At 39.7% G+C, this 27,535-nt stretch overlaps 3 protein-coding genes across 6 annotated transcripts; 1 reads left to right on the plus strand and 2 right to left on the minus strand.

The window, feature by feature from the left end:
- Positions 1-56: 56 nt before the first annotated feature.
- On the minus strand, positions 57-11,175 carry eef1db (eukaryotic translation elongation factor 1 delta b (guanine nucleotide exchange protein)). 4 transcript variants are annotated; one of them, XM_058073526.2, is made up of 10 exons: positions 11,023-11,119; positions 9,150-9,196; positions 4,855-5,876; positions 4,181-4,310; positions 4,029-4,100; positions 2,805-2,886; positions 2,617-2,723; positions 2,274-2,471; positions 1,322-1,516; positions 57-165 (listed from the first exon to the last, which is right to left on the minus strand). In XM_058073526.2, exons 3-10 carry the CDS (start codon positions 5,874-5,876, stop codon positions 127-129), a joined length of 1,845 nt encoding a protein of 614 aa, XP_057929509.2. In that variant the 5' UTR covers positions 9,150-9,196; positions 11,023-11,119; the 3' UTR covers positions 57-126. The 4 variants fall into 4 exon arrangements, with proteins under 4 accessions (XP_057929509.2, XP_057929512.2, XP_057929510.2 ...); XM_058073529.2 differs by lacking the exon at positions 4,855-5,876 and having other exon boundaries at positions 11,023-11,115; XM_058073527.2 differs by lacking the exon at positions 9,150-9,196 and having other exon boundaries at positions 11,023-11,092.
- Positions 11,176-11,836: 661 nt separating this feature from the next.
- pycr3 (pyrroline-5-carboxylate reductase 3) lies at positions 11,837-16,869 on the minus strand. Its single transcript, XM_058073539.2, has 7 exons — positions 16,727-16,869; positions 15,980-16,132; positions 15,723-15,787; positions 14,264-14,443; positions 13,230-13,442; positions 13,017-13,109; positions 11,837-12,056 (listed from the first exon to the last, which is right to left on the minus strand). The coding sequence occupies exons 2-7, from the start codon at positions 16,062-16,064 to the stop codon at positions 11,850-11,852; spliced, it is 843 nt and encodes a 280-aa protein (XP_057929522.2). The 5' UTR covers positions 16,065-16,132; positions 16,727-16,869; the 3' UTR covers positions 11,837-11,849.
- A 634-nt stretch (positions 16,870-17,503) lies between these two features.
- bmb (brambleberry) lies at positions 17,504-26,942 on the plus strand. Its single transcript, XM_058073532.2, has 13 exons — positions 17,504-17,638; positions 19,308-19,561; positions 19,735-19,863; positions 21,055-21,240; positions 21,393-21,615; positions 21,681-21,797; positions 23,186-23,365; positions 23,437-23,643; positions 25,285-25,423; positions 25,515-25,573; positions 26,433-26,500; positions 26,570-26,685; positions 26,761-26,942. Exons 2-13 carry the CDS (start codon positions 19,310-19,312, stop codon positions 26,888-26,890), a joined length of 1,806 nt encoding a protein of 601 aa, XP_057929515.2. The 5' UTR covers positions 17,504-17,638; positions 19,308-19,309; the 3' UTR covers positions 26,891-26,942.
- The last annotated feature ends 593 nt before the right edge of the window (positions 26,943-27,535 follow it).

Below are 27,535 nucleotides of genomic sequence, written 5' to 3' on the forward strand. Positions count from 1 at the left end.
ACACTAAGTGATGTGCCTGTGCTGTTATTTTGAAATATACCCCCCCACAAGACATGTTTCAGTGCAAGAGGATTTTATTAATGAACACAAACAAACGGTGTGGTGACGGTACGAGACAGACTGCATTTAAATCTTATTGAACGCTGCGACGTCCACACTTTGAACCTGAAAGACAACCACAGCAAAACACTTGGATTAGTCTTGATACAGATATTATATTGTATGTAAACAACAATGGTAATGGTATAATTTCATTTAAACGTGCATCAGATTCCAATTGAGTGCATCCCATAATCAGTTCCCAGTTCCACATGTCCAAAAGGAGTAGGAAGAAGCAAAGCTTATTAAATCCTACCCCTCTATCTGGTACTTTTACAATCAGTAATTGTTACATTTGTTCACTTCCTGCTTTCCAAATATAATTTAAGTTTTTGTTTTTAATTTAATTTTATAATTTTTTTCAAATTAAAAATTTGTTTACAATTTTTTTACTTATATTTTTTAATTTATATATTTTTTATTATTATTTTTAGGTACCGAAGTACAAGGTGATATGAGCATCCAATGCCATAATGGGTACCATAGTAAGTGTCAATATAGTGATATATATAGCACATCATGACTGGTTCAAGACTCTTCATCCTTGTATTTAGCAAACATCAACTGCTTGTATTGTTTCTTGAATTGGCTCATCGTTGTGCATTGTTTGATTTCCTTACTCAATCCATTCCATAGTTTGATTCCACATACTGAAATGCTATGGCTAGCATAACGTAGTCCTAGCATAGAAGTGTTTCAAATGTACTTTTTCCCTGAGATCATATTTCTCCTCTCTTGTAGAGAAGTATTGGATGACATTTTTTAGCTAATTGGTTATTTTTAGCCTTATGCATTATTTTAGCTGTTTGAAGATGAACTATATCAGCAAGTTGAAGTATTTGTCATTTTACAAATAAGGAGTTAGTATGTTCTCTGTAGGCGGCATTATGAATTATCCTTACTGGCCTTTTTTGCAGTACATTTAGCCAGTGAAGATTGCTTTTATAGTTATTAGTCCATATTTCCACATAATGAAAGGACATATTTGTTTTTTTCTGTTTAACAAAACATACAGTAGCTTTTGTTTTGCTTCTAGATTCTAGAGTTTTAGCATGTGAGCCAACTTGATAAAGAAAGATTGGACCAAAAAGGTTAGTGAAAAAGTGAACTGTGACTTTCCAGATTGTGTTGCTTTCAATGTTTCCACTGCCCTTGGGTCCATAGGATGAACTCCTTTGTGTCCTTTTTAAAAGTATAGCACTAAAAAAATAAGTCTACTTACATAATCTTCAAACTTTGTGATCTCCTCTTCCAACAGGTCCGTTCCCACCTTGTCGTCCTCCACCACACATGAGATCTGGAGCTTCTTGATGCCGTAACCCACGGGAACCAGTTTGGACACGCCCCATAAGAGGCCGTCGGCTTGCACCGAGCGCACGCACTCCTCCAGCTTGGCCATGTCCGTTTCATCATCCCACTGAAGGGACACAATGAGGCAGACGGTCACCCGTGGAACACATTTCATCCTTAGTCTTCATCTAAAGACGGAACCACACAATGTCTTACAGCAGGGGTCTCAAACACGCGGCCACATTTGGCCCGCAGGACACTAGTTTGAGGCCCCCGCCTTGATATGAAAGTTTAATGTTAGTGCGGCCCGCGCAAGTTTGATATGGATGCTGTATGGTATCATGTACCCAGAAAAAATTATTACGTTTGATTAATGTTCATGTTAAAGGTTAAATAACTGTTAATAGTTATCCTCCCTATCCGTGTGGAAGTGGTAAGTTTTGGGCTATTTAAGTTTAAAGGAAATAACTTGAAGGCTACCGTTTAGGTCGCTAGCTCTCTAGTTTGCAAGTTAGCATGTGTCTCAAGACCCTGCAGTTGCGCAATATGTTGTAAATAAAGAGTAGGGCTCTAATAATGCTTTATTCATTTTAATCTGAAAAAAATAATTTGTCTACCCACCAACTATATGGTTTCTTAAGTTTTTATTATTTGCCGTTTTATTATTATATTTATTTATTTATTACTGACTGATTGGTTTTCTTTATTCTTGATTTGTTTATTTATTTTTCATCTTATTTTGTGTAGAATTTTTTTTTGTGTGTTTTTTGTTTTTAACAAATGCGTTTTTTTTTTTTTTTTGGAAAACCTGATGCAACCCAGTCTCACCCAGACCCGAACTCCAGTGGCCCCCAAGTAAATTGAGTTTGAGACCCCTTTCTTACAGGTTTGACGTCCAGTAAGATGGAGGACTTGGCGATGACAGCCGGCTTCTTGGCTTTTCTCTCGGCGTATTCTTTCAATCTCTGCTCTTTGAGTTTCTCCGCCTCTTCGTTGTCGTCGTCGTCGCTACCAAACAAGTCCAAATCGTCATCTGTCTCCTCTTTTGCGGGTGCGCTAGCCTTTTGCTGGAGTGTAGTACCCTTAAGACAGTATAAAGTACAGTACAGAGCATCAGCAAAGTATTCTTTTTCTACATTTTATGTTTCACCTTTATTACAAACTGGAGTCAATTATTCAAATTCACAAAATACCCCACAATGACAAATGACAAAAAATTATATTTACATTTGTGTAGACGACTGACGGAGCTGATGCTACAGCTACAGGAGATTTTTCCAGTACTGCTACCCGACTTTCCAGCTTGAGCAGTGCGGCCCTTAGGTCGTGTACCACTAAGAGAGAGAGAACCAGAGTTGAAATCTCATCGTTTTTAAGTGCGTGAAAAAAAAACATTAAAAATGAAAATAACCTACCTTTATGTAAGCTCTGGTTTTCCACTTCCAGGCTCTTTATTCTACAGACGAGTTCTTGATCAGTGTTGCTGCTGCAGGCGTTCTGCAATAAACAATGGATGAAAGACCCATGGAGTCATGTGTCATTTATAATAGCACAGTGGTTCTACAGTTGAAAGGTGGCGGTTATGCCGCAGTAAACACCAACATTCAATTTGCGGCCTGCATCTCTTGGATTTTATGTTATATGATTAAAAAGCACCATTGCACCCCGGTCCCTTAGCTTTCATTTCAAAATGGCAGACAAAAACCAAAACGTATGAAAAACCCACGCAACTGTTACAATTTGATTTATCCGTTCCAGACAGCCAAAAATACCAAAAAATAAATTTTATACAGAATGATTAATAATTAAATACATTATATATTATTTTATTTATAATATATTTATTTTATATTAATAATATGTTATTATAAATATAAAATCAATATTTTTTATTCATAATTATAAAATATATTATAATTTATACTGATATTTTCTATTAATATTAGTAATATAAAATATTAGTATATATTATATTATAACATTAATATAACATTAATAATATTAACATAAAATATTAGTATAAATTATAATATATTTTATAATTATGAATAAAAAAATATAGATTTTATTTTAATATAAAATAAATTAATTAATAAGGCAAAATTCCTCATTTACCGCAATTACATTGGGTAACTTTAACCCAATGTAATTTAAATATGATTTATCCATTCCAGACAGCCAAAAATACCAATACATTTTATACAGAATAATTAATAATTAAATTATATATTATTTTATTTATAATATATTTATTTTATATTAATAATATAAATTATAAAAACGTTGATTTTATATTAATATCAATATTAATATAAAATTAATTAATAATTAATAAGGCAAAATTCCTCATTCATCGCAATTACATTGGTTCAATTTAAACCATCATAAAAAACCCGTTTTGGCAATCAAGTCTTTGGCAATTACTGACACCTAGTGACCAATGTAGAATACTACATTCACAATGTTAATTCGACCTCTTAATTCCTTCTCTGTTAGTTCATTTAACTATCTCATGCTTGGAAATGCTCAATTTAGGCCAAACATATGTAAGATCGCTTTAATATGCACATTATTTCTTTTTATTTATTACTAATAATGAATTCAAGCTAGGCCCTCCAAGACAATTTGACTGTACTTACTCCTGCTAGCGACTTCTGGATGTTCTCCCGGGCCCGAGCTATGTCTTGAAGGATGCTGTTAGCGCCCGCATCCTTGAGGAAGATAACAAAATGACATTCCAAAAACAAGCCCGACGCATTTAAGATGTGCTGATGTTCCAGTCGCCACTCACGCGGACCGCCTGGGCTGGATGACGCGAGGAGCTGTTCACACTCTCGAAGAAACGCCTCTCTGCCTCATCGTAGCGCGTTTTGTCAAACCAGATCTTCTCCTGGAGCAGGAAGTTGACGGTGCTCATGTTGCTGGAGAAGAAAAAAAAAAAAAAAGGAGAGCGGGAAGTGTGAACGAGATTTGAAGGTGTGACTTGGACAGATGGCTCCTGCTACGTTAGGTTGTACTGGCAATAAAGTTTTTTTCAAACAGTTAAACCAGGCGTGTCCAAACGTTTCGGATGGATGCGGGGGTCTATGCTAGAACCGAGCTGATGGATGCTAAATTAGCCTTGTATTGTAGTTCACAAAGTTTAATTAGAGTAATAATATATTCATGTTCAAATACGTCCACGGCCAATGAAAACAGCTGGACCCCAGGCCGGGCTTTGGACACCCCTGATTTAAGCTATTAACTGGTCAACCCCAAACAAATAAAACACAAATGTGTTGACGTGAAAACAATGGTCAATTCATACCATCAGTCAAAAAACAAAATGGAAAACTAAAGCAAGAACCACAAAGAAAAAAATACAAAATGGAGAAAAAAGATGATGGATTGCTCCCAACTAAAAGGAAAAAGGGGATGAAAAGAAGAGAAATGCCAAGTGGATCCATTCTCCGGGTTGAATCATACTTTTCCGTCGGGTGGACAGTGGAGTCGGTCGTTTTGGGCCTCCAACTTTTCGTTCCCGCGTGGAAGCGGCTCTCCGCTGCGTCAAAGCGCCACTTGTCCGACCACACGCGCTCGCTGTCGGGATGAAGGAGGTAGCAGATTCCCGGATCCTGGCGCTCGTCCTTCTCGGGCACCTCAACGGGCTCCTCCTCTTCCTGGATGGGGTGCAGGGCGTGGAAGACCTCGGCTTTTGCCTGCGGGACAACTCGTTTTACTTCCTCCTCGTCTTCTTCGACGAGGCTTTGAGGGCGGTCGCTACTTTGAGGGCGGTCGCTGCTTCTCGGGGCGGATGAATTGTTGCCGTGCAGATTTTGGTAGAAGCTAGCTTCGGCGCGATCGTACTGCGGCTTCTCCAGCCAGACATTTCGGAACAGTTCGGCCAGAACCGGGGACAGACCGTTGACCGACTGGCGAGCAGCCGGCGCGACCGCCGCCGTCTGCTGGCCGTCTGGCGCTTGAGACCGAGTTCTGGATGTGATGGGGATTTGGGACGAGTGCTCCGAGGAATCAGTCGGCTGCACGGGTTTTTCAATATGGTGGTCTGCTTTCTTTTTGCCGGGACGTGGGGCCTTTTTCTCCGGGTTGAGGTCGGAGGTTCTTTTGGACGAGTTCGCCAGCCAGCACTGGTTGAGGCTCTCCGCTTGCTCGTAGATGCCGCGTTCAAACCACACGTTGGCGCACTCCGACCGCAGGCCAATCAGTCGCCGGGCGGTCGTCTCGGATGTCGCTTCATTGCTGTTGACCTTCCCCTCTGCGTCGCTCTCCGTTTTAGACGGACGCTTCTTGCTGCGACGTCGTTTCCCGTTTCGCTTCCCGTTTCCGTTCACACTTCCACTCTCCGGAGAGGACGATGTTGAATGGTTGGAGTTGGCCTCGGCTCTACGCTCGGCCACCGAGCTAGCTGAACAGTCCACCTGACTCTGGGTGGAAGTCATATGAGCAGACAGATCCGCTGCAGTGCACCGTGGGGTCTTCTTAGACATCTTGGTTCGGTTAGAGGAAAAAGAAAAGTACAGGCTTGTGGATTAGTTGGGAGTAAAAGCACAAGGAATTCAGGCAAAAAGGGATCATTAAAGCTCTTTCACACATGCACTGAGAAAGGTCGTTGAGGTCGAAAGGTCGATCTGCGCCAGTCAACTTGGTACAACTTGCAATTAGGAATGGGATATTCTAAAAACTACCGTCTCATTTGGAATAAGTAATTAACAGTGAGATTAATTATGACTGTCAACAAAGCAGTCATTCTCAAATGGTCTTAATCTTGTGCTTTTACTTTGAAGGGCATTTTACTATACGTAATCAACAGTGAGATTAACGATGACAGTCAACAAAGCAGTGATTGTCAAATAGTCTTAATCTTGCGCTTTTATTCTGAAGGGTATTTTACTCTAAGTAACCAACAGTGAGATTAATGATGACTGTCAACAATGCAGATTCTCAAATGGTCTTAATCTTGCGCTTTTATTCTGAAAGGTATTTCACTATAAGTAACCAACAGTGAGATTAATGATGACTGTCAACAAAGCAGTGATTCGCAAATGGTCTTAATCTCGCACTTTTATTCTGAAGGGTATTTTACTATAACTAATCAACAGTGAGATTAATGATGACTGTCAACAAAGCAGTGATTCGCAAATGGTCTTAATCTTGCGCTTTTATTCTGAAGGGCATTTTACTATAACTAATCAACAGTGAAATTAATGACTAAACAAAGCAGTGATTCGCAAATGGTCTTAATCTTGCGCTTTTATTTTGAAAGGTAGTTCACTATAATTAACCAACAGTGAGATTAATGATGACTGTCAACAAAGCAGTGATTCGCAAATGTTTTAATTTTGCGCTTTTATTCTGAAGGGTATTTTACTATAAGTAATCAACAGTGAGATTAATAGTGACTGTCAACAAAGCAGTGATTCTCAAATTGTCTTAATTGTGTGCTTTTATTTTGAAGGGTATTTTACTATACGTAATCAACAGTGAAATTAATGACTGTCAACAAAGCAGTGATTCTCAAATGGTTTTAATCTTGTGCTTTTATTCTGAAGCGTATTTTACTATAAGTAATCAACTAAAAAATGGAAATCTTTCCAGACATTTTTTGTTGAAATTATTTTGGGTTGTATGTAAAAACATTGTTACTAAAACACTGTTACTTTGCATAACCTCAAATCCAAACAGATCCAAACTTTACAGTAGATATAATATCTATGAGGAATGAAGTGTAACGCAAATATACGTGTGAAAGGGCGACACTGCCTGAGCTCATGCCGGCCATGTTTGATGTTAGTCATGGTTGGAAATGACGGGTAATCGCTATTGTTAGAAATGAAATGGGAACAGCATAGCGTTGCAGCATGCAAAGGAATGACAGATGAACATGCAGATGAATATGGCCATGATGATGAATGATGATGATGTTGATCACCCTAAGAGTAAGTCTACTTATGTTAGGCTTGACAAAACTAAACTGTCCACCCCTTAAGTCCCATGACATGCATGTCAAACAGTCGGATTTTATTACCAAAACATCATTTTTGTATTGAAAATTAAAAGTAAAAAGTAGCAGACCATATTTCTCATCTGTCTTTCGTCACCATAAGCAGCAGAACCAAAGCATGTCTTCGGTCGAGAGGCGGGGTACACCCTGGACTGGTGGCCAGCCAATCACAGGGCACATATAGACAAACAACCATTCACACTCACATTCATACCTATGGACAATTTGGAGTTAGCCAATTAACCTAGCATGTTTTTGGAATGTGGGAGGAAACCGAAGTACCCGGAGAAAACCCACGCTTGCACAGGGAGAACATGCAAACTCCACACAGAGATGGCCGAGGGTGAAATTGAACCTGGGTCTCCTAGCTGTGAGGTCTGCGTACTAACCACTCGACTACCGTGCAGCCTCAGACGCTCCCTGTGGTGAAATCTCCCACAAAAGAGTGCTTCAGAGTGGGGAGAGTGGCAGGGGTAGCCTAGCACGACCTTATAAGGACATCCGGGTCACTGTGATGTCACTGGGAGCCAGGGTTAGAAAAAAAAACTCTGAAACAGAGCATTCAGAGCCATTCCACAACGCAGAAACCTAATTATCTTTAACCTGGGCATCGTTTACCATGGGAATACAACCTTCTAACAGCATTTACACTACCACTCAAAAGTTTGGGGTCACTTGAAAATGTCTTTGTCAAACATTTGTCATTAGAAAAAGCCATCTAAAAATCGTAACTAAAACTAAAATCTCTTACCATGCTGTTAACTACTCCCTTCAGAGAGCAGCACAAACTGGGTCTAACAAGGACAGAAAAATGATGCACAACTGTGCAAAAAGAAACAAACAAGAATTATTCCATATGATCGGTGTCAAAATCGGTCAATTTCACTCATGGATGATTGGTATCAAAATCAGCAACATAAATCCCTCGTATTTACAAAGTCAGAAACAGATTTTCCGTGCTTCAACTACAAAAATATTCTATTTATTGACTTGGAATCCTATATCGTGGATTAATTTAATTTAAGTTAATTTATCGCTGGCAGGTCTGTAACCAATTAATTAAACCAGGGGTGACTGTAATCATGAAAGACACAAAAATGTTAGCAATAGCACAAACTGGGTCTAACAAGGACAGAAAAACGATGCAAAATCTATTAATCATGCTGGAAAAGCCATCTAAAAATCTAACCTAAAACTAAAATCTCTTACCATGCTGTTAATTACTCCCTTCAGAGAGCAGCACAAACTGGGTCTAACAAGGACAGAAAAACGCTGCACAAATATCTGAGAGTGTGTAGTTTAAGACAAAGACGCCTCACAGGTCGTCACCTGGCAGCTGCACTAAATAATGAGTTCTTGCCACCACTGGGTGGTGCTGTTCCTTCTTCAGGAAGTAGTAGCCACACTATTTACTATATGTAGTTTGACAGCAATTAACATTATTGATAAATTAATACCATGTTTGCCAATCAAAACTGAGCTGTATGGGTTCTAATGAGATTGTACAAGCGCGACAATGTTGCAAAATATGGATGTACAGTTAAAACACATTCTGACCAACTGCGGTTCCCATTCATTACACCATGCACGCCATGCAAGTTTTGATGAGATTAATGTAGCGGTTAACGCAGCAAATGCCTTCCAGTTCCTGTTTCACAACACGACCAATTCATGAAATGAAACCAAAAAAATAAACAAAATGCATTTAGACAGTATTTGAGAAGCCATTTCCTGCTGCGATAAAAATGCCTCGACTCACCGTCCGGGTAAAGGGTCAAGTCTCAAGTCTCAAAGTGACAAATCAAACTTTTCATCCAGTTGAAGGCAAGCGTTTGGAAGTGGAAATATAACAATCACTGTCAAAATACACAACCCAATCACAGCAATACTAATGCATATGTTATGCGCTAACGATGGATCTGTGCGATTTGTGTTAGCGCACAAATCGATCGATTTCTGCGCTCACGATCGATGGTATATTACTGCGCCCGGGATGGATGGATGTAGTTTGTTTAGATGCCAACAGATGGTAGCGCTGAGTGTTGCTTACAAGAATCAACAATTAAGTCGATGCGTGCAAATTTCAAATCTTTGATTAATTGATAAATTAATTAATTAGCAGATCAACGATTGCCATTATATCGTCAGCGCAGTGTCAAAGCATCGGTCTCCAGCGCAAGGCAGTTATATCCATCGTGAGTGCAGAAATCGATCGATTTGTGCGGTAACGACGGATCCGTCTCAGGCGCAGAAATCGATCGATTTGCACGCCAACAACGGATCCATCTCGGTCGCAGAAATCGATCGATTTATTTGCACGGCAACAACGGATCCATCTCGGGCGCAGAAATCGATCGATTCGATTTGCGCGGCATCGACGGATCGATTTGCGCACCAACAACGGATCCATCTCAGGCGCAGAAATCGATCCATTTGCGCGCCGACGACGGATCCATCTCGGTCGCAGAAATCGATCCAATTTGCGCGCCAACGACGGATCCACCTCGGGCGCAGAAATCGATCCATTTGCGCGCCGACAACGGATCCGTCTCGGTCGCAGAAATCGATCGATTTGCGCGCAGACGACGGATCCATTTCAGGCGCAAAAATCGATCGATTTGCGCGCCAATGACGGATCCATCTCGGGCGCAGAAATCGATCGATTTGCGCGCCGACAACATTTCCATCTCGGTCGCAGAAATCGATCCGATTTGCGCGCCAACGATGAATCCATCTTGAGCGCAGAAATCGATCGATTTGCGCGCCGACGACGGATCCATCTCGGGTGCAGAAATCGATCGATTTGCGCGCCGACGATGGATCCAGAAATCGATCGATTTGCGCATTAAAGACGGATCCATCTCGGGCGCAGAAATCGATCGATTTGCGCGCCAACGACGGATCCATCTCGGTCGCAGAAATCGATCGATTTGCGCGCCAACGACGAATCCATCAAAGTGTAAATATGATTTTAAAAATATGACAAAATTTTTAAAAGCCGGTTTAAACTAAATTTGTGCATTTTAGTGCCCTACCAGGTAGTGATAAGTAATATAATTAAATCCTGATCTTTGGACTTGTCAAAGTACTGGCCCACATTTGGTCTCTCCTGCCGCATGTATTCATCCTTAAGAGGAGTCTTGATTACTGTGGTGAGTTGTGATCGATGAAACAGTTCAGATTGACTCGCTTTCATACCTCATTGAACTGCCAAAGACTCGTTCGTACCCAGGCAGGAAGGACACGTGGGACACAGTGAAAACGTCGCAACGAAATAAATGAATGGAAACAAACGAGGCCGCCATTGATGCACGTGAACGCCTCACTGGTGCTGTCATTGTCACGAAAGGAAAACGATACAAATTAATGTCGCTTTTTACAAACATAACGATGCGAGATTCGGGTGCTTTTGTGATGTTATCTCATTGTTGTTTAAATCCCAGCAATAACGTATAAAAGTCTTTGAAGACGGTGTCCTGCGTGGTCGGTAGCCGTTAGCTAGCATCATTAGCTTAACATGTCCAGAAACGCTGAATGACATTTCATGGCATTTATTCCTTCTATCGTGTTTATCGGCCAATAGCAATAAACAATTCATTTCCAAAGTGTAAATCCAGGCCAGGGAGACTTACTGCTGAGTGTTCGAGTGCCGTCGTGGGAGTCAAGCCGGTGGAGGAGACACGTTTAGCCAAGAAGGTCCAACAGGGAAGAGGAAGAGGAGGAGGAGGAGGAAGCAAGGAGTGTCCCTCAAGATGGGGGAAGGGGACTAAAGCGTCCTTTTTTACTTATATGATGTAGTAAAAAAAATATTTGGGTTATTTATGTTATATTACGAAGCCTGGTCTTTTGGGAGCTTCTGCGTAGTAGTGCCGTAATTACCAACTGTATTGTAAACATAACGAAATAAATGACTCGCTCGAGAAAATAGACTATTTTTTAATGTTTTTCCTCTATAAACCATCTGTTAGACTCCTTTTGTAATTTTTTTTTATAAAGTGTACTTAAAAACATATACAATTGGATTATATTTCAGTGTAGGCTCAGCGTTTTAGTACCACTTTACTAGCCAGTACCGCTTTTGTGCAGCAGAGGGCGCCATTGCATAACGGAATCATGTATGGGATTTCTGATTCGTCAAACGTTCTAAAACCAACGGAATTTTTTTTTATATATATATACTTTTTATATAATCATTGTCTATTTCGCGTTTTAAAGCTACTTTTGTTTATGTGTATGTTTTTTTTAATCACTCTTGGTCCATTTTTAATAAACCTGCTTTTTGAAAGTGGCTTCTCAAACTGTAATTCTGTTTGATTATTATTATGTTATGGTTTTGTTTCATTCAGTTAATTATAAAGTTATTTAATAATGTTCATGATAAATTAAGTTGTTCCAAGAAAAGTTTTAAAATTAGTGTTCGTAGTCTTTTTGAATGAGTCCAAACGGCAGTCAGAGGTCGTTATTTCCCGTTTCGGGTCGCTGCGGATACCCGGCCAAGCTCCCGCGCTCTCTCGGTGGCCGACTCCACGGCGCCCATGGTCGATGCCCTTAATCCTCCTTGCTCCAGAGCGTGAAGCCCGTAGATTGTCGTCCCGCCTGGGGTGCACACCTCTGAACGAAGCTGAGCCGGATGCTTGTCGGACTCTCGTAATAATCGCCCGGCGCCCTGCAAACGAGGACGGTTAGAATAATCAGATTCTGGGGAAATAACGGCGCAGAACTAAAAAAAAAAAGGAGCCGCAGATGCTGAGCCTGAATTCAAAGTGCCCGTCTTCCCTGACGCGCTAGACCAGGGGTCTCAAACTCAATTTACTTGGGGGCCACTGGAGCTCGGGTCTGGGTGAGACTGGGCTGCATCAGGTTTTCCAAAAAAAAAAAAAAAAAACGCATTTATTAAAAACAAAAAATTTTTAAAAAAAAAAAACTTTGCTTTGGTTCCAATTTTCTACAATAAAAGCTCTGATAAAACCTTCCACTGTTCTCAAATATCTTACTTTTTATTTTTCTACACAAAATAAGATGAAAAATAAATAAACAAATCAAGAATTTAAAAAAATCAGTCATAAATAAATAAATATAATAATAAAAGGGCAAATAATAAAAACTTAAACCACATATAGTTGGTGGGTAGACAAATTATTTTTTTCAGATTAAAATGAACAAAGCATTATTAGAGCCCTGTAGACATGACAAAACACGACTATAGTCACATTTATACTTTTTATTTACAACATATTGCGCAACTGCAGGGTCTTGAGACACATGCTAACTCGCAAACTAGAGAGCTAGCGACCTAAACGGTAGCCTCCAAGTTATTTCCTTTAAACTTAAATAGCCAAAAACTTACCACTTCCACACGGATAGGGAGGATAACTATTAACAGTTATTTAACCTTTAACATGAACATTAATCAAACGTAATAATTTTTTCTGGGTACATGATACCATACAGCATCCATATCAAACTTGCGCGGGCCGCACTAACATTAAACTTTCATATCAAGGCGGGGGCCTCAAACTAGTGTCCTGCCGTCCACATTTGGCCCGCGGGCCGCGTGTTTGAGACCCCTGCGCTAGACCTCGAGTAATGGGTGAAGATGCTGCCGGTTTGGCGCCATGAAACTCACCAGGACGGTTTGAGACGCAATGCTGTGGGCCAAAGCGCTGGGCATGCCCATTTTCACAGCCCCTTCAGCCAGCGCCTCTGCAAACAGGTATACCTACGGAGAAAAATCAGAAACCCAATAATATACAGTAGGATCTAGTTTGTCTTTTTCGAGGGGAACCACATGCATGGAAAAACACCAACTTGGTTCTCTAAGGATTTTTCAGACACCCACAAAGGCAACGCCGCTCCCGCTCAGTCCGGTATGGATGTCGATCCAGGCCTCGGGTCCTTCCTCTACCAAACCACAGCGATGCAACAAGGAGCGCAACATGGCGCCGTGGTCTTGTGTCGCACAAGTCCCCCGGGCAAATAAGAGGGCGCCTTCCAGAACCACGCATGGAAGGTTTGGCATCAGCCGGATGACAACCGAACCCAATGGCAGCAACTTGAAAAGAATGTGGAAAAATGTAATATAATTACTTGTTTTTTTGTTTTGTTTTAATTCTCAAAAATCTGATTTATGACCCCAAAGCAAATAAAAAAAATGTTTGTTTAAAAAAAAAATCAAAACATTTTTGCAAGATGTTCATGCCACAGTCTTGTTTTCCCCTGTTATTATTATCATTGTAATATTAATATTATTGTTATGATCATTATCATTATTGTTATAATCTTTATCATTATTACCATTATTATTGTTATTATCACCATTATGATAATCATCATTAATTACCATTTTCATCATTATAGTTGAAAAAAAAAATTGTTACAACTCATTCATTCAAAACAACTAAAAAGTTGTAAAAAAAAATATGAATGAGTTGTAACATTTTTTGGATTTTTTTTGTCACAACTAAAATGTTGTAAAAAAAAAAAAACAAAAAATTGTTACAACTCATTCATATTTTCTTTACAACAACATTTTTTTTGTCGAAAAAAATCAAAAAATTGTTACAACTCATTCATTCATTTGAATGAATAATAACAATAATAACGGTAATAATGGTGAAGATTATAACAATAATAATATTACAATGATAATAATAACGGGGGAAAACAAGACTGTGGCATGAACATGATTATATCTTGCAAAAAGGGCTAGGCATTTATATGTTTTTGCTTCAGCCTACTCCTTTTGGGCTTGTGATCAGATAGTTGAATATAAATGTAAATAATGGAAAGTTATATTTTGATTGATGTAAGAAATGTACTCTAATGTTTCATATATTTGCCCAAATAAAATTTAAAAAGAATAAAATAACTCACTTCCTCCAATGTCGCCACGGTGACTCCCGCCGCAACAGACACAATCATGTGCCCGTGAGTGACGTGCGGCGAGATTTCATGGAGGACGAGTGGAACGACGTGAGGTTTGACCGCCAGGAAGATTATATCTGATCCGCACACGACCTCGGTGTTGGAATGAGTGGTGGTGATGTTTAGCTCCTGAAACCAAAAGACTGAAAGATGTTACTGCACAACAGATAAGTGCCAAATGGAAGATAACATTTGCTATTATTCTATAGAAAAACTAGAGGATATGCACAATTTGCAAGAAAAAAGCTGAGATATTTTAATAACTGCAAAAATGGGAAGAAAACAGCTGCAATTTTCTGAGAATAAAATCACAATATTAAGAGAAAAAAAAAGTCCTTCCAATGAGGAAAAAATATATTATTATACACATTTGTAATATTATCAGTACAAATAAGGTAATATAGTATCATGGAGTTGAAATATTAAAGAACATTTTTTTTAAGTTGTAATATTATGAAAGACAAAAAACAGAGTTGGAATTTTGGGAAAATTGGGTTGCGGAAAAGGTTACAATAAAGTCTAAATACTATGCTAATAAAGTCATAAATATGAGAAGAAAACGTGCACCAAAAAAGCTGAAATATTTGCACATTTAAAAAACTGCAAAAATGTATAAAAAAACTGCTGTAATTTTATGGGAATAAAATGAAAATATTAAAAAATGTGCACAAAAAAGCTGAAATATTTGCAAATTAAAAAACTGCAAAAATTGAAATAAATTTTTTTATGGGAATAAAATGAAAATATTAAGAGAAAAAGGTAAACGAGAAAAAAAAATACATATACATTTGTAATATTACCAGGAAAAAAATTATTTAGTAGCATGGAGTTGAAATATTAAAGAAAAAAAGTTTTTTTTTAAAAGTTGCAATATTATGAAAGACAAAAAAAACAGTTGGAATTTTGGGAAAATTGGGTTGCGGAAAATGTTACAATAAAGTCTAAATACTATGCCAATAAAGTCATAAATATGAGAAGAAAATGTGCCCAAAAAAGCTGAAATATTTGCAAATATTAAAAAAAAATAGTGATCAAGTGAAAATATTAAGAGAAAAAAGTACACAATAAATAAATATATATACATTTGTAATATTAGCAGGGAAAAAAATTATTTTGTAGCATGGAGTTGAAATATTAAAGAATTTTTTAAGCTGTAATATCTTGAAAAACAAATAAGATAACATTTGAATTTTTGGAAAATTAGGTTGCGTAAAAAGTTATAATATAGTCTAAATACAAAGGGAACAAACTCATAATTCTGAGAAACTTTTTTTTAAAGACAGCTGAAAAAGTCAGAAAAGTAAAAAAAATAAAGTCAAAATATTAAGAGCAAAAAGTTATATTCAACAAGAAAGAAAGAATGAATATGTAATATTGTAGTATTCAAGGAGAGACTTAGTAGGATTACCTGAAAGCGTCCCAGGTTCCTGAGAGATGGTGCGCTTACTTTGACATTTTCAGGTCTAATATTCCCTTTAATGACAAACAAAAAATAAAATAGGCTCTTGTACTGCTGGCCAAGTTGTCACATGATCATTATAAACCAGCATTGTTAACAGCGGACAACAATCTTAGACATTTGCCTTGGAAAATACTTTCCATAAACATCAAATAATAGCAAAACAAGAAGGTGTGCTAGGAACGATTAGCAACCAGCATACCGACCTGATAAGATGCCCTTTGCGATGCCAAACGCCATATTCCCCGCACCAATGAAGCCGATTCTCGGTGAGTCCGTCTCAGCGTCCATTCCGTCCTGCCAGAATCACACCAGAGCATCCGTAATCGCAGGTCTCCCACCGAAACGTCACGTGCGGACTGTGTGTTCAAATGTAATCCAATCAGAATCACCAAAAGACGTCCATCTTCAGGACATTCCAAGTGATCATACAGAAATATCTGCTTTTCATATTGTTTTCACCTCTAAATAATGTACATGGACATTCTTCATTTTGCTCACATGAAAGAGGAATGGACTCAAACGCAACACGTGGTGGTAAATACCCGGAAGTAAAAGCGCCTACTCATCGTTTGATGTCAAACCCAAAAGTAAACACATAAATAGGATGCAGACGTGAATAAACACAGGGCTAGTAGCTGCTAGCATGTTGCTTTAGCAGGCTGTCGCTAGCATGACCAGAGGCTGTGTTTAGTCAACATAATGAAGAGTCAACTAAATCATTCAATCTCATGTTTGACTATAAAACATACAACATAACGCATAGCCTAGCAAAAACACGATTAGCATCCCGGAAGACGGAATCACAATTGAAATACACAAATGAAGCCGGCAATCACGGCAGTCAAACCAAACGTTTTGCGTAGATGACATCGATAATGAAGCTGATATGCGTTACTTGTAACTGTACTTGTCACAGTAACACGTCGAAACTTCAATTTACAACTACCAACCTTACAAAGTTGATTCCATACGTTTTACCGAGCAACCTCCCGGTGCGTCGGTCGCGAACGAAACGGATCTTCGAGGCGATTCTTTACAGTGAACGACCTGCGCACTGATTGGTCGACTACATAATTGTTGTGTCCAATGTAAAGGTCTGTAGCCCACGTAGAGCCCGCCCACCCACTCTCGTTCTCATTGCCGGTAGCGGTATGCACCTTTTAAAGTCATGTTTGCAACTTGCCATTAAACCAAAAGAAGACGAAGGGCGTAGCCTAGCAAGAGCAAATATAACATCACATTAACAACAGTTTAAAACTTTAATAAAAGTTAACGCAGGCATAATTGCCCAATAAAACATGTACATTATGTAATTTTAATGTGGGGGTGTTAGAGACAACGTATTGGAAATGTGAGGAACACAATATTGTAAGTAAACACTTAAGAGTCGAACCATCCGAATCGGCTCTTTTGTAGAGGCCGGAATTCCCACTAAGAAATCAATATCTGCTGCTGAGCTGGCTGTCCGGAAAGGTTGGCTTAATTTAAATACACTTTTGTACCGATACACGAGGTGGGCGGCACCCAAACAGTGCGGGTAATATGGAAAACTCAATAATAACTATTAGTAAACCAAATATACATAAACACGAAATATTTAACGGGGTAGTTATTGTTCGTAGTTGAGAAGAAAGAACTATAAGAGTTGGATTTAAGATGAAATGTAATTTCGCGTCAAGCAGGACATTAAATCGAGTGCACCCTTAGCCCACCCATTCTGGAGATACAATGCCTCCATTGGCTATATAGTGAAGGTGCTGGTTTATTGAACTAAACAATTAACCGGCATCGCAGTCAGCTGTGTTATATCTCTGATGCTCACTTTCACTTTTTGCACATCGTCCGGCGAAATTAAATAACAGGTATGCGTTTAACCCTTCATTACGTTTATCGCATTGTAACTTTGGAGAGTCGCCATGTAACATTAGTGTCATTTGTTTACATTATATGTATATATGTGTGTTAGTGTGTGTAAAGATTTAGTGTCATTTATCAGAGTGTTGGCGATGCTAAAGGCTATTTTGCGATATGAGCTGCTAAACAGCAGGCTAAGCAGCAGACATGTCTGGGCAAAGCCTCCGTGATATCATACGAAGCAAATCACTTGATTAATGTGTCCGACATCCTCTGGCACCCTAACAATAGTCATTATATAAAAAAGTAATAATGTTTAGCTCCATACTCAAAAGGACCCAACACTTAAACGTGCTAAAATGTGTCCTATACGGGCGTAACGTGATGTTATACTGACTACGTCCAGTAAGCGGCGGTAATTCACCCAATAGCTGCTTCGATAATGGCCAACACTTACCAAAAAAGAAGACAAACTGTAAATAAAATGGCGCTCTGTCGTGTAAGCTAGGTAATTTTCCAAAAGCAAATGTTTTTGCCATAAAATAACATTTCAAAGACTCTATTCTATTTCTATGAATTCTATGAATTCTATTCTAATTCTATGAATTCATAGAAAACAAGCTAGGAAAGCCATGTTGTAGAGCTGCTTTTAGCCTTAATAGACAAAATGGCACTCTGTCGTGTAAGCTAGGTCATTTTCAAAAGCGCTTTTTTTTGTCATGAAAGGACATTTCTAAGATGATGTTTTAAAATTATGTTGCATATTAGAATCCAACTATTCCTACTTGATTATTTTAATGAATTCATAGAAAACAAGCTAGTAAAGCTAAATTGTAGAGCTGTTTTTAGCCTGAATAAACAAAATGGCGCTCTGTCGTATAAGCTAGTTCATTTTCATAAACGCATTTTTTTTGTCATGAAAGGACATTTCAAAGACAATGTTTAAAACTTATGTTGCATATTAGAATCTAACTATTCCTACTTGATTCTTTTAATGAATTCGTAGAAAACAAGCTAGGAAAGCTATGTTGTAGAGCTGCTTTTAGCCTTAATAAACAAAATGGCGCTCTGTCGTGTACGCTAAAAGCACATTTTTTTTGTCATGAAAGGACATTTCTAAGACATTGTTCAAAAATTATGTTGCATATTAGAATCTAACTATTCCTACTTGATTCTTTTAATGAATTCATCAAAAACAAGCGAGGAAAACTACGTTGTAGAGCTGCTTTTAGCCTTAATAAACAAAATGGCGCTCAGTCGTGTAAGCTAGGTAATTTCCAAAAGCGCATTTTTTTGTCATGAAAGGACATTTCTAAGACAATGTTTAAAAATTAGGTTGCATATTAGAATCTAACTATTCCTACTTGATTTATTTAATGAATTCATAGAAAACATGGAAAGCTAGGAAAGCTACATTGTAGAGCTGCTTTTAGCCTTAAAATTGCTAACCTTTGTCACAATAGCAAAAAATGCTAATAAGACACCCCAATGAATGTCACTGTTTCAATGATTTCCCACTGTATTTAATGCTTCATTTCTGTATATTTGGCATACTAACTCTTGTGGTGTTAAGGTGTGTACGGCTAATACACCAGCATTGTTTGTTTGTTCAGCCATTTTGGACTACACACCCACCACCAGATCTTTTGATACTTACTTACCGTGTGATTATTCCAGACATGGACCACGTGAAGTGTATGCTGCTGCTTTGCATCCTTGCCAACCGGTGTCCTGCAGCACAGGGGCTCTTTGAGTGGCTGAGGCAAACGCAGCAACCTCCAGCAGCAGCATCAGCACCGCTTCCTCCCCCGGAAGAATTCCCAGTGGTTCTGGCAAAAGATGCTCAGTTTGAAATGGCAACGGTTGATGAGAAGTTTATGGCTGAGGCCAAACAGATGGCGCTCAGTCCTTTAGACAGTTGCCATCAGAGGGTAAGTAGACCTCATTGCAACACCCTTTTGTGGCTAATAATAATAATAATAATAATAATAATAATAATGTAAATATATTTCTGCATGTACTGATGCAATGTCATCAATTTGCGAATTTCTTTGCTTCCTATTTCTTTCTAACATCATACAAATGGTGTTATGTTCTGGCTTAGGTGGTGGCCCGGCTGAAGGCGAGCTGTCAAAGCCTCTCAGAAGAAGAGCTTGCCAAGCTTGGCGTGGTTTTGTTCAACTGTCAAGCACAGATTGAGGGTCGCATGACTTACCCGTGCACAGACGACATGGTAAACGTGACGGGGCTTTATTTTATTGTGAAAATGTCAGTTATTTTTAATTTTTGCCTCACTGAGCTGGTATTGGTGAACGAAAATACATTTCTGGGGATCACAATAGATGAAAATATGACCTGGAAACCTCATATTACAAATATACAACATAAAGTGGCCAGAAATATTTCAGTATTGAACAAAGCAAAATTTGTTCTCAATCTGAAATCACTCCACACTCTTTATTGCTCTCTGGTTCTACCATATCTTACTTATTGTGTGGAAATATGGGCTAATAACTATAAAAGCAATCTTCACTGGCTAAATGTACTGCAAAAAAAGGCCAGTAAGGATACTTCATAATGCCGCCTACAGAGAACATACTAACTCCTTATTTGTAAAATGACAAATACTTCAACTTGCTGATATAGTTCATCTTCAAACAGCTAAAATAATGCATAAGGCTAAAAATAAGCAATTAACTAAAAATGTCATCCAATACTTCTCTACAAGAGAGGAGAAATATGATCTCAGGGAAGAAGTACATTTGAAACACTTCTATGCTAGGACTACGTTATGCTAGCCATAGCATTTCAGTATGTGGAATCAAACTATGGAATGGATTGAGTAAAGAAATCAAACAATGCACAACAATGAGCCAATTCAAGAAACAATACAAGCAGTTGATGTTTGCTAAATACAAGGATGAAGAGTCTTGAACCAGTCATGATGTGCTATATATATCACTATGTTGAAACTTACTATGGTACCCATTATGGCATTGGATGCTCATATCACCACGTACTTCGGTACGGGACCAAAAAAAAAAAATTAAATTTTTTTTAAAAATAAATTAATGAATAAAATAAATTTGCTAAATACAAGGATGAAGAGTCTTGAACCAGTCATGATGTGCTATATATATCACTATATTGACACTTACTAATTGAAAAATGTTAAAACAAATTTTTACTTAAAAAATTAATCAAATGAAATTAAAAACCAAAACTTAAATTATATTAGGAAAGCAGGAAGTGAACAAATGTAACAGTTACTGATTGTAAAAGTACCAGATGGAGGGGTAGGATTTAATAAGCTTTGCTTCTTCCTACTCCTTTTGGACATGTGGAACTGGGAACTGATTATGGGATGCACTCAATTGGAATCTGATGCATGTTCAAATGAAAGTTTCCATTACCATCATTTCAGGCTATAAAAGACTGTACAGCCAACATGGATTCGGACACATGGAACGCCTATCACATCGTGAGCAACAGAGCACGCTCTGTATGCTACGCCACTCGCCAGCAGCTCTTTCGACGCAGAGCAGAGCACACAGTAAATACACTCATTTCAACTGCGGCCAGTCAACTTTCCGCCATGGAAGACCTGAAGGTGCGGTTATTCGTCATTCATATGTTTGTCATTTTCCATCCTAAAAATTCTGACACTTGTGGTTTCACCCCTCCCAAATGGCCGCCGTCTGATATGGAGATGCACAGTCAATCTTTCAGTTCAACCACAGCTTGGTTCGTGTTTCCTGACAGGACGGCCAATTGGAGCTGCGGCAGATGACGGCAGCGTCATTGGACGAGCTCCTGCAGGGCCACGGTGCTCTGCAGGCTCATCAGGTCAAACTGCACGAGGGCCAGGAGCACATGGAAAGTTCCCTGAGGGACAACCTGCAGCGTTTAGGGCAGGAGAAAGCGCTCATCGCCTCTGGACAACAACTCGTGGCGCAGCTCATCCAGGGCATTACGGAACGAATGGGTGGGTTTGAAATTTAAGATCATATATTTTTTTGTTTGTTTTTTAATCTCTCTGCTTGTATTCAGAAATTGTTAGCGAGAATGTGCAGCTCCACGGCTCAAAGGTACAAGACGGTCACAAAGCCATCGTGCAAGACCTCGCTGATGTCAGACATCAAGCTCAGGACATCTACCAAAAAATTGGTAAGTTTTTTTTCCCAATTTTTGATATGTCCCAATTCTTAACCCAGGAGTGGGCAAATATTTTGACTCGTGGGCCGCATCATTCGTTCATTTTCTACCGCTTATCCTCACGAGGGTCGCGGCAGGGTGCTGGAGCTTATCCCAGCTGTCTTCGGGTGAGAGGCGGGGTCCACCCTGGACTGGTGGCCAGCCAATCACAGGGCACATATAGACAAACAACCATTCACACTCACATTCATACCTGTGGACAATTTGGAATGGCTAATTAACCTAGCATGTTTTTGGAATGTGGGAGGAAACCGGAGTACCTGGAGAGGGCCGAGGGTGGGATTGAACTCGGGTCTCCTAGCCGTGAGGTCTGCGCGCTAACCACTCGACCACCGTGCAGCTGCAGCCATATTTATGCATCTCATCCAAAATTTATGACTTCTTGAATTTATTTCTTCTAAATTGAGGAAGCCAAAAATGTACCACTTCCACACAAAGTCGGAAGAGATTTTTTTTCACCCCCAAACTCCACACAAAGGGTGGAATTGAACTCAGGTTCTTGAATTTATTTCTTCGAAATTGAGGAAGCCAAAAATGTACCACTTCCACACAGAGTAGGAGGAGAATTTTTTTTCACCCCCAAACTCCACACAAAGGGTGGAATTGAACTCAGGTCTCCTAGCTGTGAGGTCTGCGCACACTCTCATTCATACCTATGGACAATTTGGAGTTAGCCAATTAACCTAGCATGTTTTTGGAATGTGGGAGGAAACCGGAGTACTTGGAGAAAACCCACGCATGCACGGGGAGAACATGCAAACTCCACACAGAGATGGCTGAGGGTGGAATTGAACCCTGGTCTCGTAGCTGTGAGGTCTGCACGCTAACCACTCAACCGCCGTGCAGCCTTGGGTCGCATCAAGTTAACAAAATTGTCTTTATACTTATAATTTTGCTTGAATTATTTTTGGAATTTTATCTGTGTTATACTATCAGCTGTATGTTTTCAGGAGCACTTTAAACATCAGACCACATCAAACTTTTATTTAATTTTACTTTAAAAAAAAAAAACAATTTTTTTTTACTAAAGACATCCGACTTACAAGTCATGTTGCCAGTTTGTATGTTAAAAGTTGAAATACTTAGAAAGCAACTGGCGGGCCGGATTCAAACCCTTGATGGGCCGCATGTGGCCCCCGGGCTGTAGTTTGCCCACCCCTGTCTTAACCCATTCCACCACCAAAACATTCAACTCTTTTCTCCTCAAGTCGGGGACTCCTACAGAGCAGCTACACACCATAACCCGCACAGGAAGCTTTCTAGATCTTCCAAAATCTGCACCTATTCCTTGAATTTCCAAATGCTCTTTTGATTTATTCCACCCATGGATTGTCTTTCAGATGACGGCATGTCAGAGTTCCTCCGCTACCAAGACCAGACTTCCCAGTACTACGCCGATCTCATGGGCAAGCTGGAACGCATGAACAGCAGTCTGGGCTTCATGCTGCACTACCTGGATAACATGCAAGCTCATATGGAGGAAAGGCTTCGCGTCATCCAGGGTTACCTCACCTGGACAGGTGAACCGCCCTCGGCGATGCCGTCACGGCGTCTTCCCGAGAGACTCACTGCGGCGGTCTTGGCGTTTCAGGTTTGAGCCTCGCCGCCATGTGGACGTGCGTGGCACACGCCAGCTATTTCGTACTGGTGGCCGTCCTGCAGTCCTTCCTGCGTTGTCCGGTGTTTTCCCGCGCCGTGCTGTTGCTCACCGTGCCGCTCAACGCCCTGGCGGAGGTCAACCAAGAGCCGGCGCTTGACCTCACCAGCCTCAGCGTGCTGCTCTTCACGCTCTCACTAGGTACAAGATTTCTGTTCTCTGTGCTAGGGGTGTAACGCTACACATACTCGTCTTTTTTTGGTACCGTGAATACGACCAAAGCAGACCACACAATTCCTTTTTAAGGTTTTTTCAAACCGAAACCAATGCTGATGTTTGTTCACACCTAAAGGACTTGAACAAATTAGGATTTGACCAAGTGGACCTGTTAGTCCCAATCAAATAACACAACCACTACAATCTGAGTATAGAGCAGAGGGGGGCGCCTGCTGTGGCCCGGAAAGGTGCACTGAATTTGGGCACGCGATCAAAGCAGTCAGTGTGATGCCATCGATGTCGCTAGCCAACCTTTTTTTAAACGCTGATATGGCTTTTTTTGTTGGTTGGATGGGTACAACGTGCTTTCTCTTAAAGTTAATGTTTGTTTGTTTACCGGTGAGTTCAGGAACACTTGGACAGGCCGTGAACGTCACAGGCAGGAGAAAGGTTACCGAAATTCTAAAGTGCTTCTCCATCTTAACCAGCTCCTGCACAAGACATGAATTTTAAACATTTCTAAAATGTCAAAATTTTCTCAGAATTCCACATTTTCCTGCCCTAAAAATAATCATTGAAACGGGTGCCATTTTCCCCAGATTTCTCAAACCAGTATGAAAGCATCCACCTCGTTCCCAACTATTTTGACAACCCTTGCGTTTTTTCCTCTTAACCCATTCCAACACTCATTCACAACATTCATCTCATTTCAAGCATTCAGGCCCAATATTTGCAGCACAAACTGGGTCTAACAAGGACAGAAAAACGCTGCACAACTGTGCAAGAATAAACAAACAAGAATTATTCCATATGATCTGTGTCAAAATCAGTCAATTTCACTCCTGGATAATTGGTATCAAAATCTGCAACGTAAATCCCTCGTATTTACAAAGTCATAAACAGACTTTCCGTGCTCCAACTATAAAAATATTCCATTTATTGACTTGGAATCCTATATCGTGGAAATTAATTTATCGCTGGCAGGTCTGTAACCAATTAATTAAACCAGGGGTGACTGTAATCATGAAAGACACAAAAATCCTTAGCAATAGCACAAACTGGGTCTAACAAGGACAGAAAAACGCGGCACAAATATGAGAGTGTGTAGTTTAAGACAAAGACGCCTCACAGGTCGTCACCTGGCAGCTGCACTAAATAGTAGCCGTCAAACACCAGTGTCAGTATCAACAGTGAAGCGGCGACTTCAGGATGCTGGACTTATGAAGTCCAGGATGCTGGACTTATGAAGTCCAGGATGCTGGACTTATGAAGTCCAGGATGCTGGACTTATGAAGTCCAGGATGCTGGACTATATTGTACTATATTGGATAATACAAAAGTAAAGGTGACTATAGGGGTGTTATTTCACATCTAGAGGACTGTAATAATGTTAAAACAGATTTTCTCTGACATAACTATGAAATATTCCATGTATTCATATTGAATCCTACTTCATGGAAATTGACTGGACGGTCGGGTACGGAGCAGCCAACCGTGACCTTTTTTAAATCCGAGTTCGGTACCCAACAGTGACGATGGCGTACCGTTACACCCCCCCCCAAACGTGCACCACATGTGAGTCGTGACCTGCTTCTCATACTTCTCACCTTCTTGTGACATCCTCAGGACACTTCTTTGTGAGTAAGTTGTGGGCTTGTTTTCAGAGCAGAGGGAAGAAGATTCCCGCTTGGCCTCGGGAATTAGAGGGGCTGCAGAAGTCAGTTTCGTCCTCTAACTCGTATCCGCGATGCTCGACGCCGCAGAAGTTAGTGTGGTCGACTCTTGTTGTTCCAACGGGTTTCTTGTCGTGGATGGTCGTCGAGTAACATGTTTTTTTTTTTTCTCTTGTCCGGCAGAGGCGGACAGAGCAGCAGCGAGCGGGAAAACCTGCTGACACAAGACACCAACACATCAGGTCAGTCTTTGAAAAATATTAAATACATTAAAGCAGGGGTCTCAAACTCAATTTACCTGTGGGCCACTGGAGCTAGGGTCTGGGCGAGGCAGGGCCACATCAACAAAGAACAACAAAAAACTCATTTATTAAAAACAGAAAAATAAGTAAACTTTGCTTTGGTTCCGATTTTCTACAATAAAAGCGCTGATAAAACATTTCACTGTTCTCAAATATCTTAATTTTTATTTTTATACACAAGATGAAAAATAAATAATCAAATCACGAATAAATAAAATCAATCAGTAATAAATAAATAAATAAAATAACAATAATAATAAAACGGCAAATAATAAAAACTTAAGAAACCACATATAGTTGGTGGGTAGACAAATTATTTTTTTGATTAAAATGAACAAAGCATTATTAGAGCCCTGTAGACATGACAAAACATGACTATAGTCACATTTATACTCTTTTTATTTACAACATATTGCGCAACTGCATTCGTCTCGAGACACATGCTAACTCGTAAACTAGAGCGCTAGCGACCTAAACGGTAGCCTTTAAGTTATTTCCTTTCAACTTAAATAGCCAAAAACTTACCACTTCCACACGGATAGGGAGGATAACTATTAACAGTTATTTAACCTTTAACATGAACATTAATCAAACGTAATAATTTTTTCTGGGTACATGATACCATACAGCATCCATATCAAACCTGCGCGGGCCGCACTAACATTAAACTTTCATATCAAGGCGGGGGCCTCAAACTACCGTCCTGCGGGTCACATTTGGCCCGCGGGCCGCGTGTTTGAGACCCCTGCATTAAAGGACAGATTAATGTTGTTTTTTTTGTTTTTTTTATAATATGCAGGTGTGGTGTCTCCCCCTCACAGAAGACCTGTGCCCTGCAGTACCCCTTCCAGACTTGTACCCCAACCAGTGAGAACAATAACAATGTTTTATTTAAAAAAAAAAAAATGAATGATGACTTTTTGTTGTCTTTTGTAGGCGTTCATTGACGATATTCCTCTCAGGAACCCTGGAAGTGTTTTTGACTTGTTGAACGACTCTCGCGATTTAGTCAACGATTCAAGGAGTGCAAGTCCGACTCCCTCGGTTAATAGGTGAGTCTTTGTGTTCTTTTCCAGCAACTTAACCCAGCTCTGTCTCTCTCTCTAAAAGAAAACAACTCTTTGCAGCTCTGTGTCATCACGTCAACTCTGCAACGCAATCACAAAGACCGGGAAGGCGTGTAAGAAGAGAGCGCAGCTTGGGCAGGAATACTGCCGGGTCCACGAAGGTGGCAACACCACTTCCTTTTTCTCCTGAAGTGTACGCCTTGCAAGGAGCAATTTTATATTTAATACAGATTTAATTTTTTTTAATCCATGGAATGTCTTAATAAATGCAAAACAATTTCCATTCTTTCACTCTATTGGGGGGGGGCTCATTTTGGTCTCGATCAGATGCCGAGTAAATACTTGAAAATACTTTTTTTTTTTTGTTTTTTTGATCATGATTATAATCAGGCGGCATGGCGGACAAGTGGTTAGCGCACAGACCTCACAGCTAGTAGACTTCAATTCCACCCTTTGTGTGGAGTTTGGGGGTGAAAAAAAATCTCCTACTGTGTGGAAGTGGTACATGTTTGGCTTCCTCAATTTCGAAGAAATAAATTCAAGAACCTGAGTTCAATTCCACCCTTTGTGTGGAGTTTGGGGGTGAGAAAAAAAAAATCTCAATGTGTGGAAGTGGTACATTTTTGGCTTCCTCAATTTAGAAGAAATAAATTCAAGAAGTCATAAATTTTGGATGAGATGCATAAATATCGCTGCATGGCGGTCTAGTGGTTAGCGCACAGACCTCACGGCTAGGAGACCTGAGTTCAATCCTACCCTCGGCCATCTCTGTGTGGAGTTTGCATGTTCTCCCAGTGCATGTGTGGGTTTTCTCCGGGTACTCCGGTTTCCTCCC

The sequence above is a fragment of the Doryrhamphus excisus genome, linkage group LG4 (genome assembly GCF_037039965.1).
Source record: "Doryrhamphus excisus strain RoL-2023G ecotype Guam linkage group LG4, RoL_Dexc_Guam_v1.1, whole genome shotgun sequence".
NCBI lineage: Eukaryota > Metazoa > Chordata > Actinopteri > Syngnathiformes > Syngnathidae > Doryrhamphus > Doryrhamphus excisus.

Excerpts from the sequence above, each read along its gene's own strand:
- eef1db (XM_058073526.2), bottom strand. The coding sequence starts at position 5,876 with ATGTCTAAGAAGACCCCACGGTGCACTGCAGCGGATCTGTCTGCTCAT. Across the intron at positions 2,724-2,804 it reads AAACCAGAGCTTACATAAAG|TGGTACACGACCTAAGGGCC; the intron begins GTAGGTTATTTT and ends TCTCTCTCTTAG. Across the intron at positions 166-1,321 it reads TCACAAAGTTTGAAGATTAT|GTTCAAAGTGTGGACGTCGC; the intron begins GTAAGTAGACTT and ends GTTGTCTTTCAG.
- pycr3 (XM_058073539.2), bottom strand. The coding sequence starts at position 16,064 with ATGGACGCTGAGACGGACTCACCGAGAATCGGCTTCATTGGTGCGGGG. Across the intron at positions 14,444-15,722 it reads GGAACCTGGGACGCTTTCAG|GAGCTAAACATCACCACCAC; the intron begins GTAATCCTACTA and ends TTTTGGTTTCAG. Across the intron at positions 12,057-13,016 it reads TTGCGTCTCAAACCGTCCTG|GGCGCCGGGCGATTATTACG; the intron begins GTGAGTTTCATG and ends CCTCGTTTGCAG.
- bmb (XM_058073532.2), top strand. The coding sequence starts at position 19,310 with ATGGACCACGTGAAGTGTATGCTGCTGCTTTGCATCCTTGCCAACCGG. Across the intron at positions 25,424-25,514 it reads CGATGCTCGACGCCGCAGAA|AGGCGGACAGAGCAGCAGCG; the intron begins GTTAGTGTGGTC and ends CTTGTCCGGCAG. Across the intron at positions 26,686-26,760 it reads CCGACTCCCTCGGTTAATAG|CTCTGTGTCATCACGTCAAC; the intron begins GTGAGTCTTTGT and ends AACTCTTTGCAG.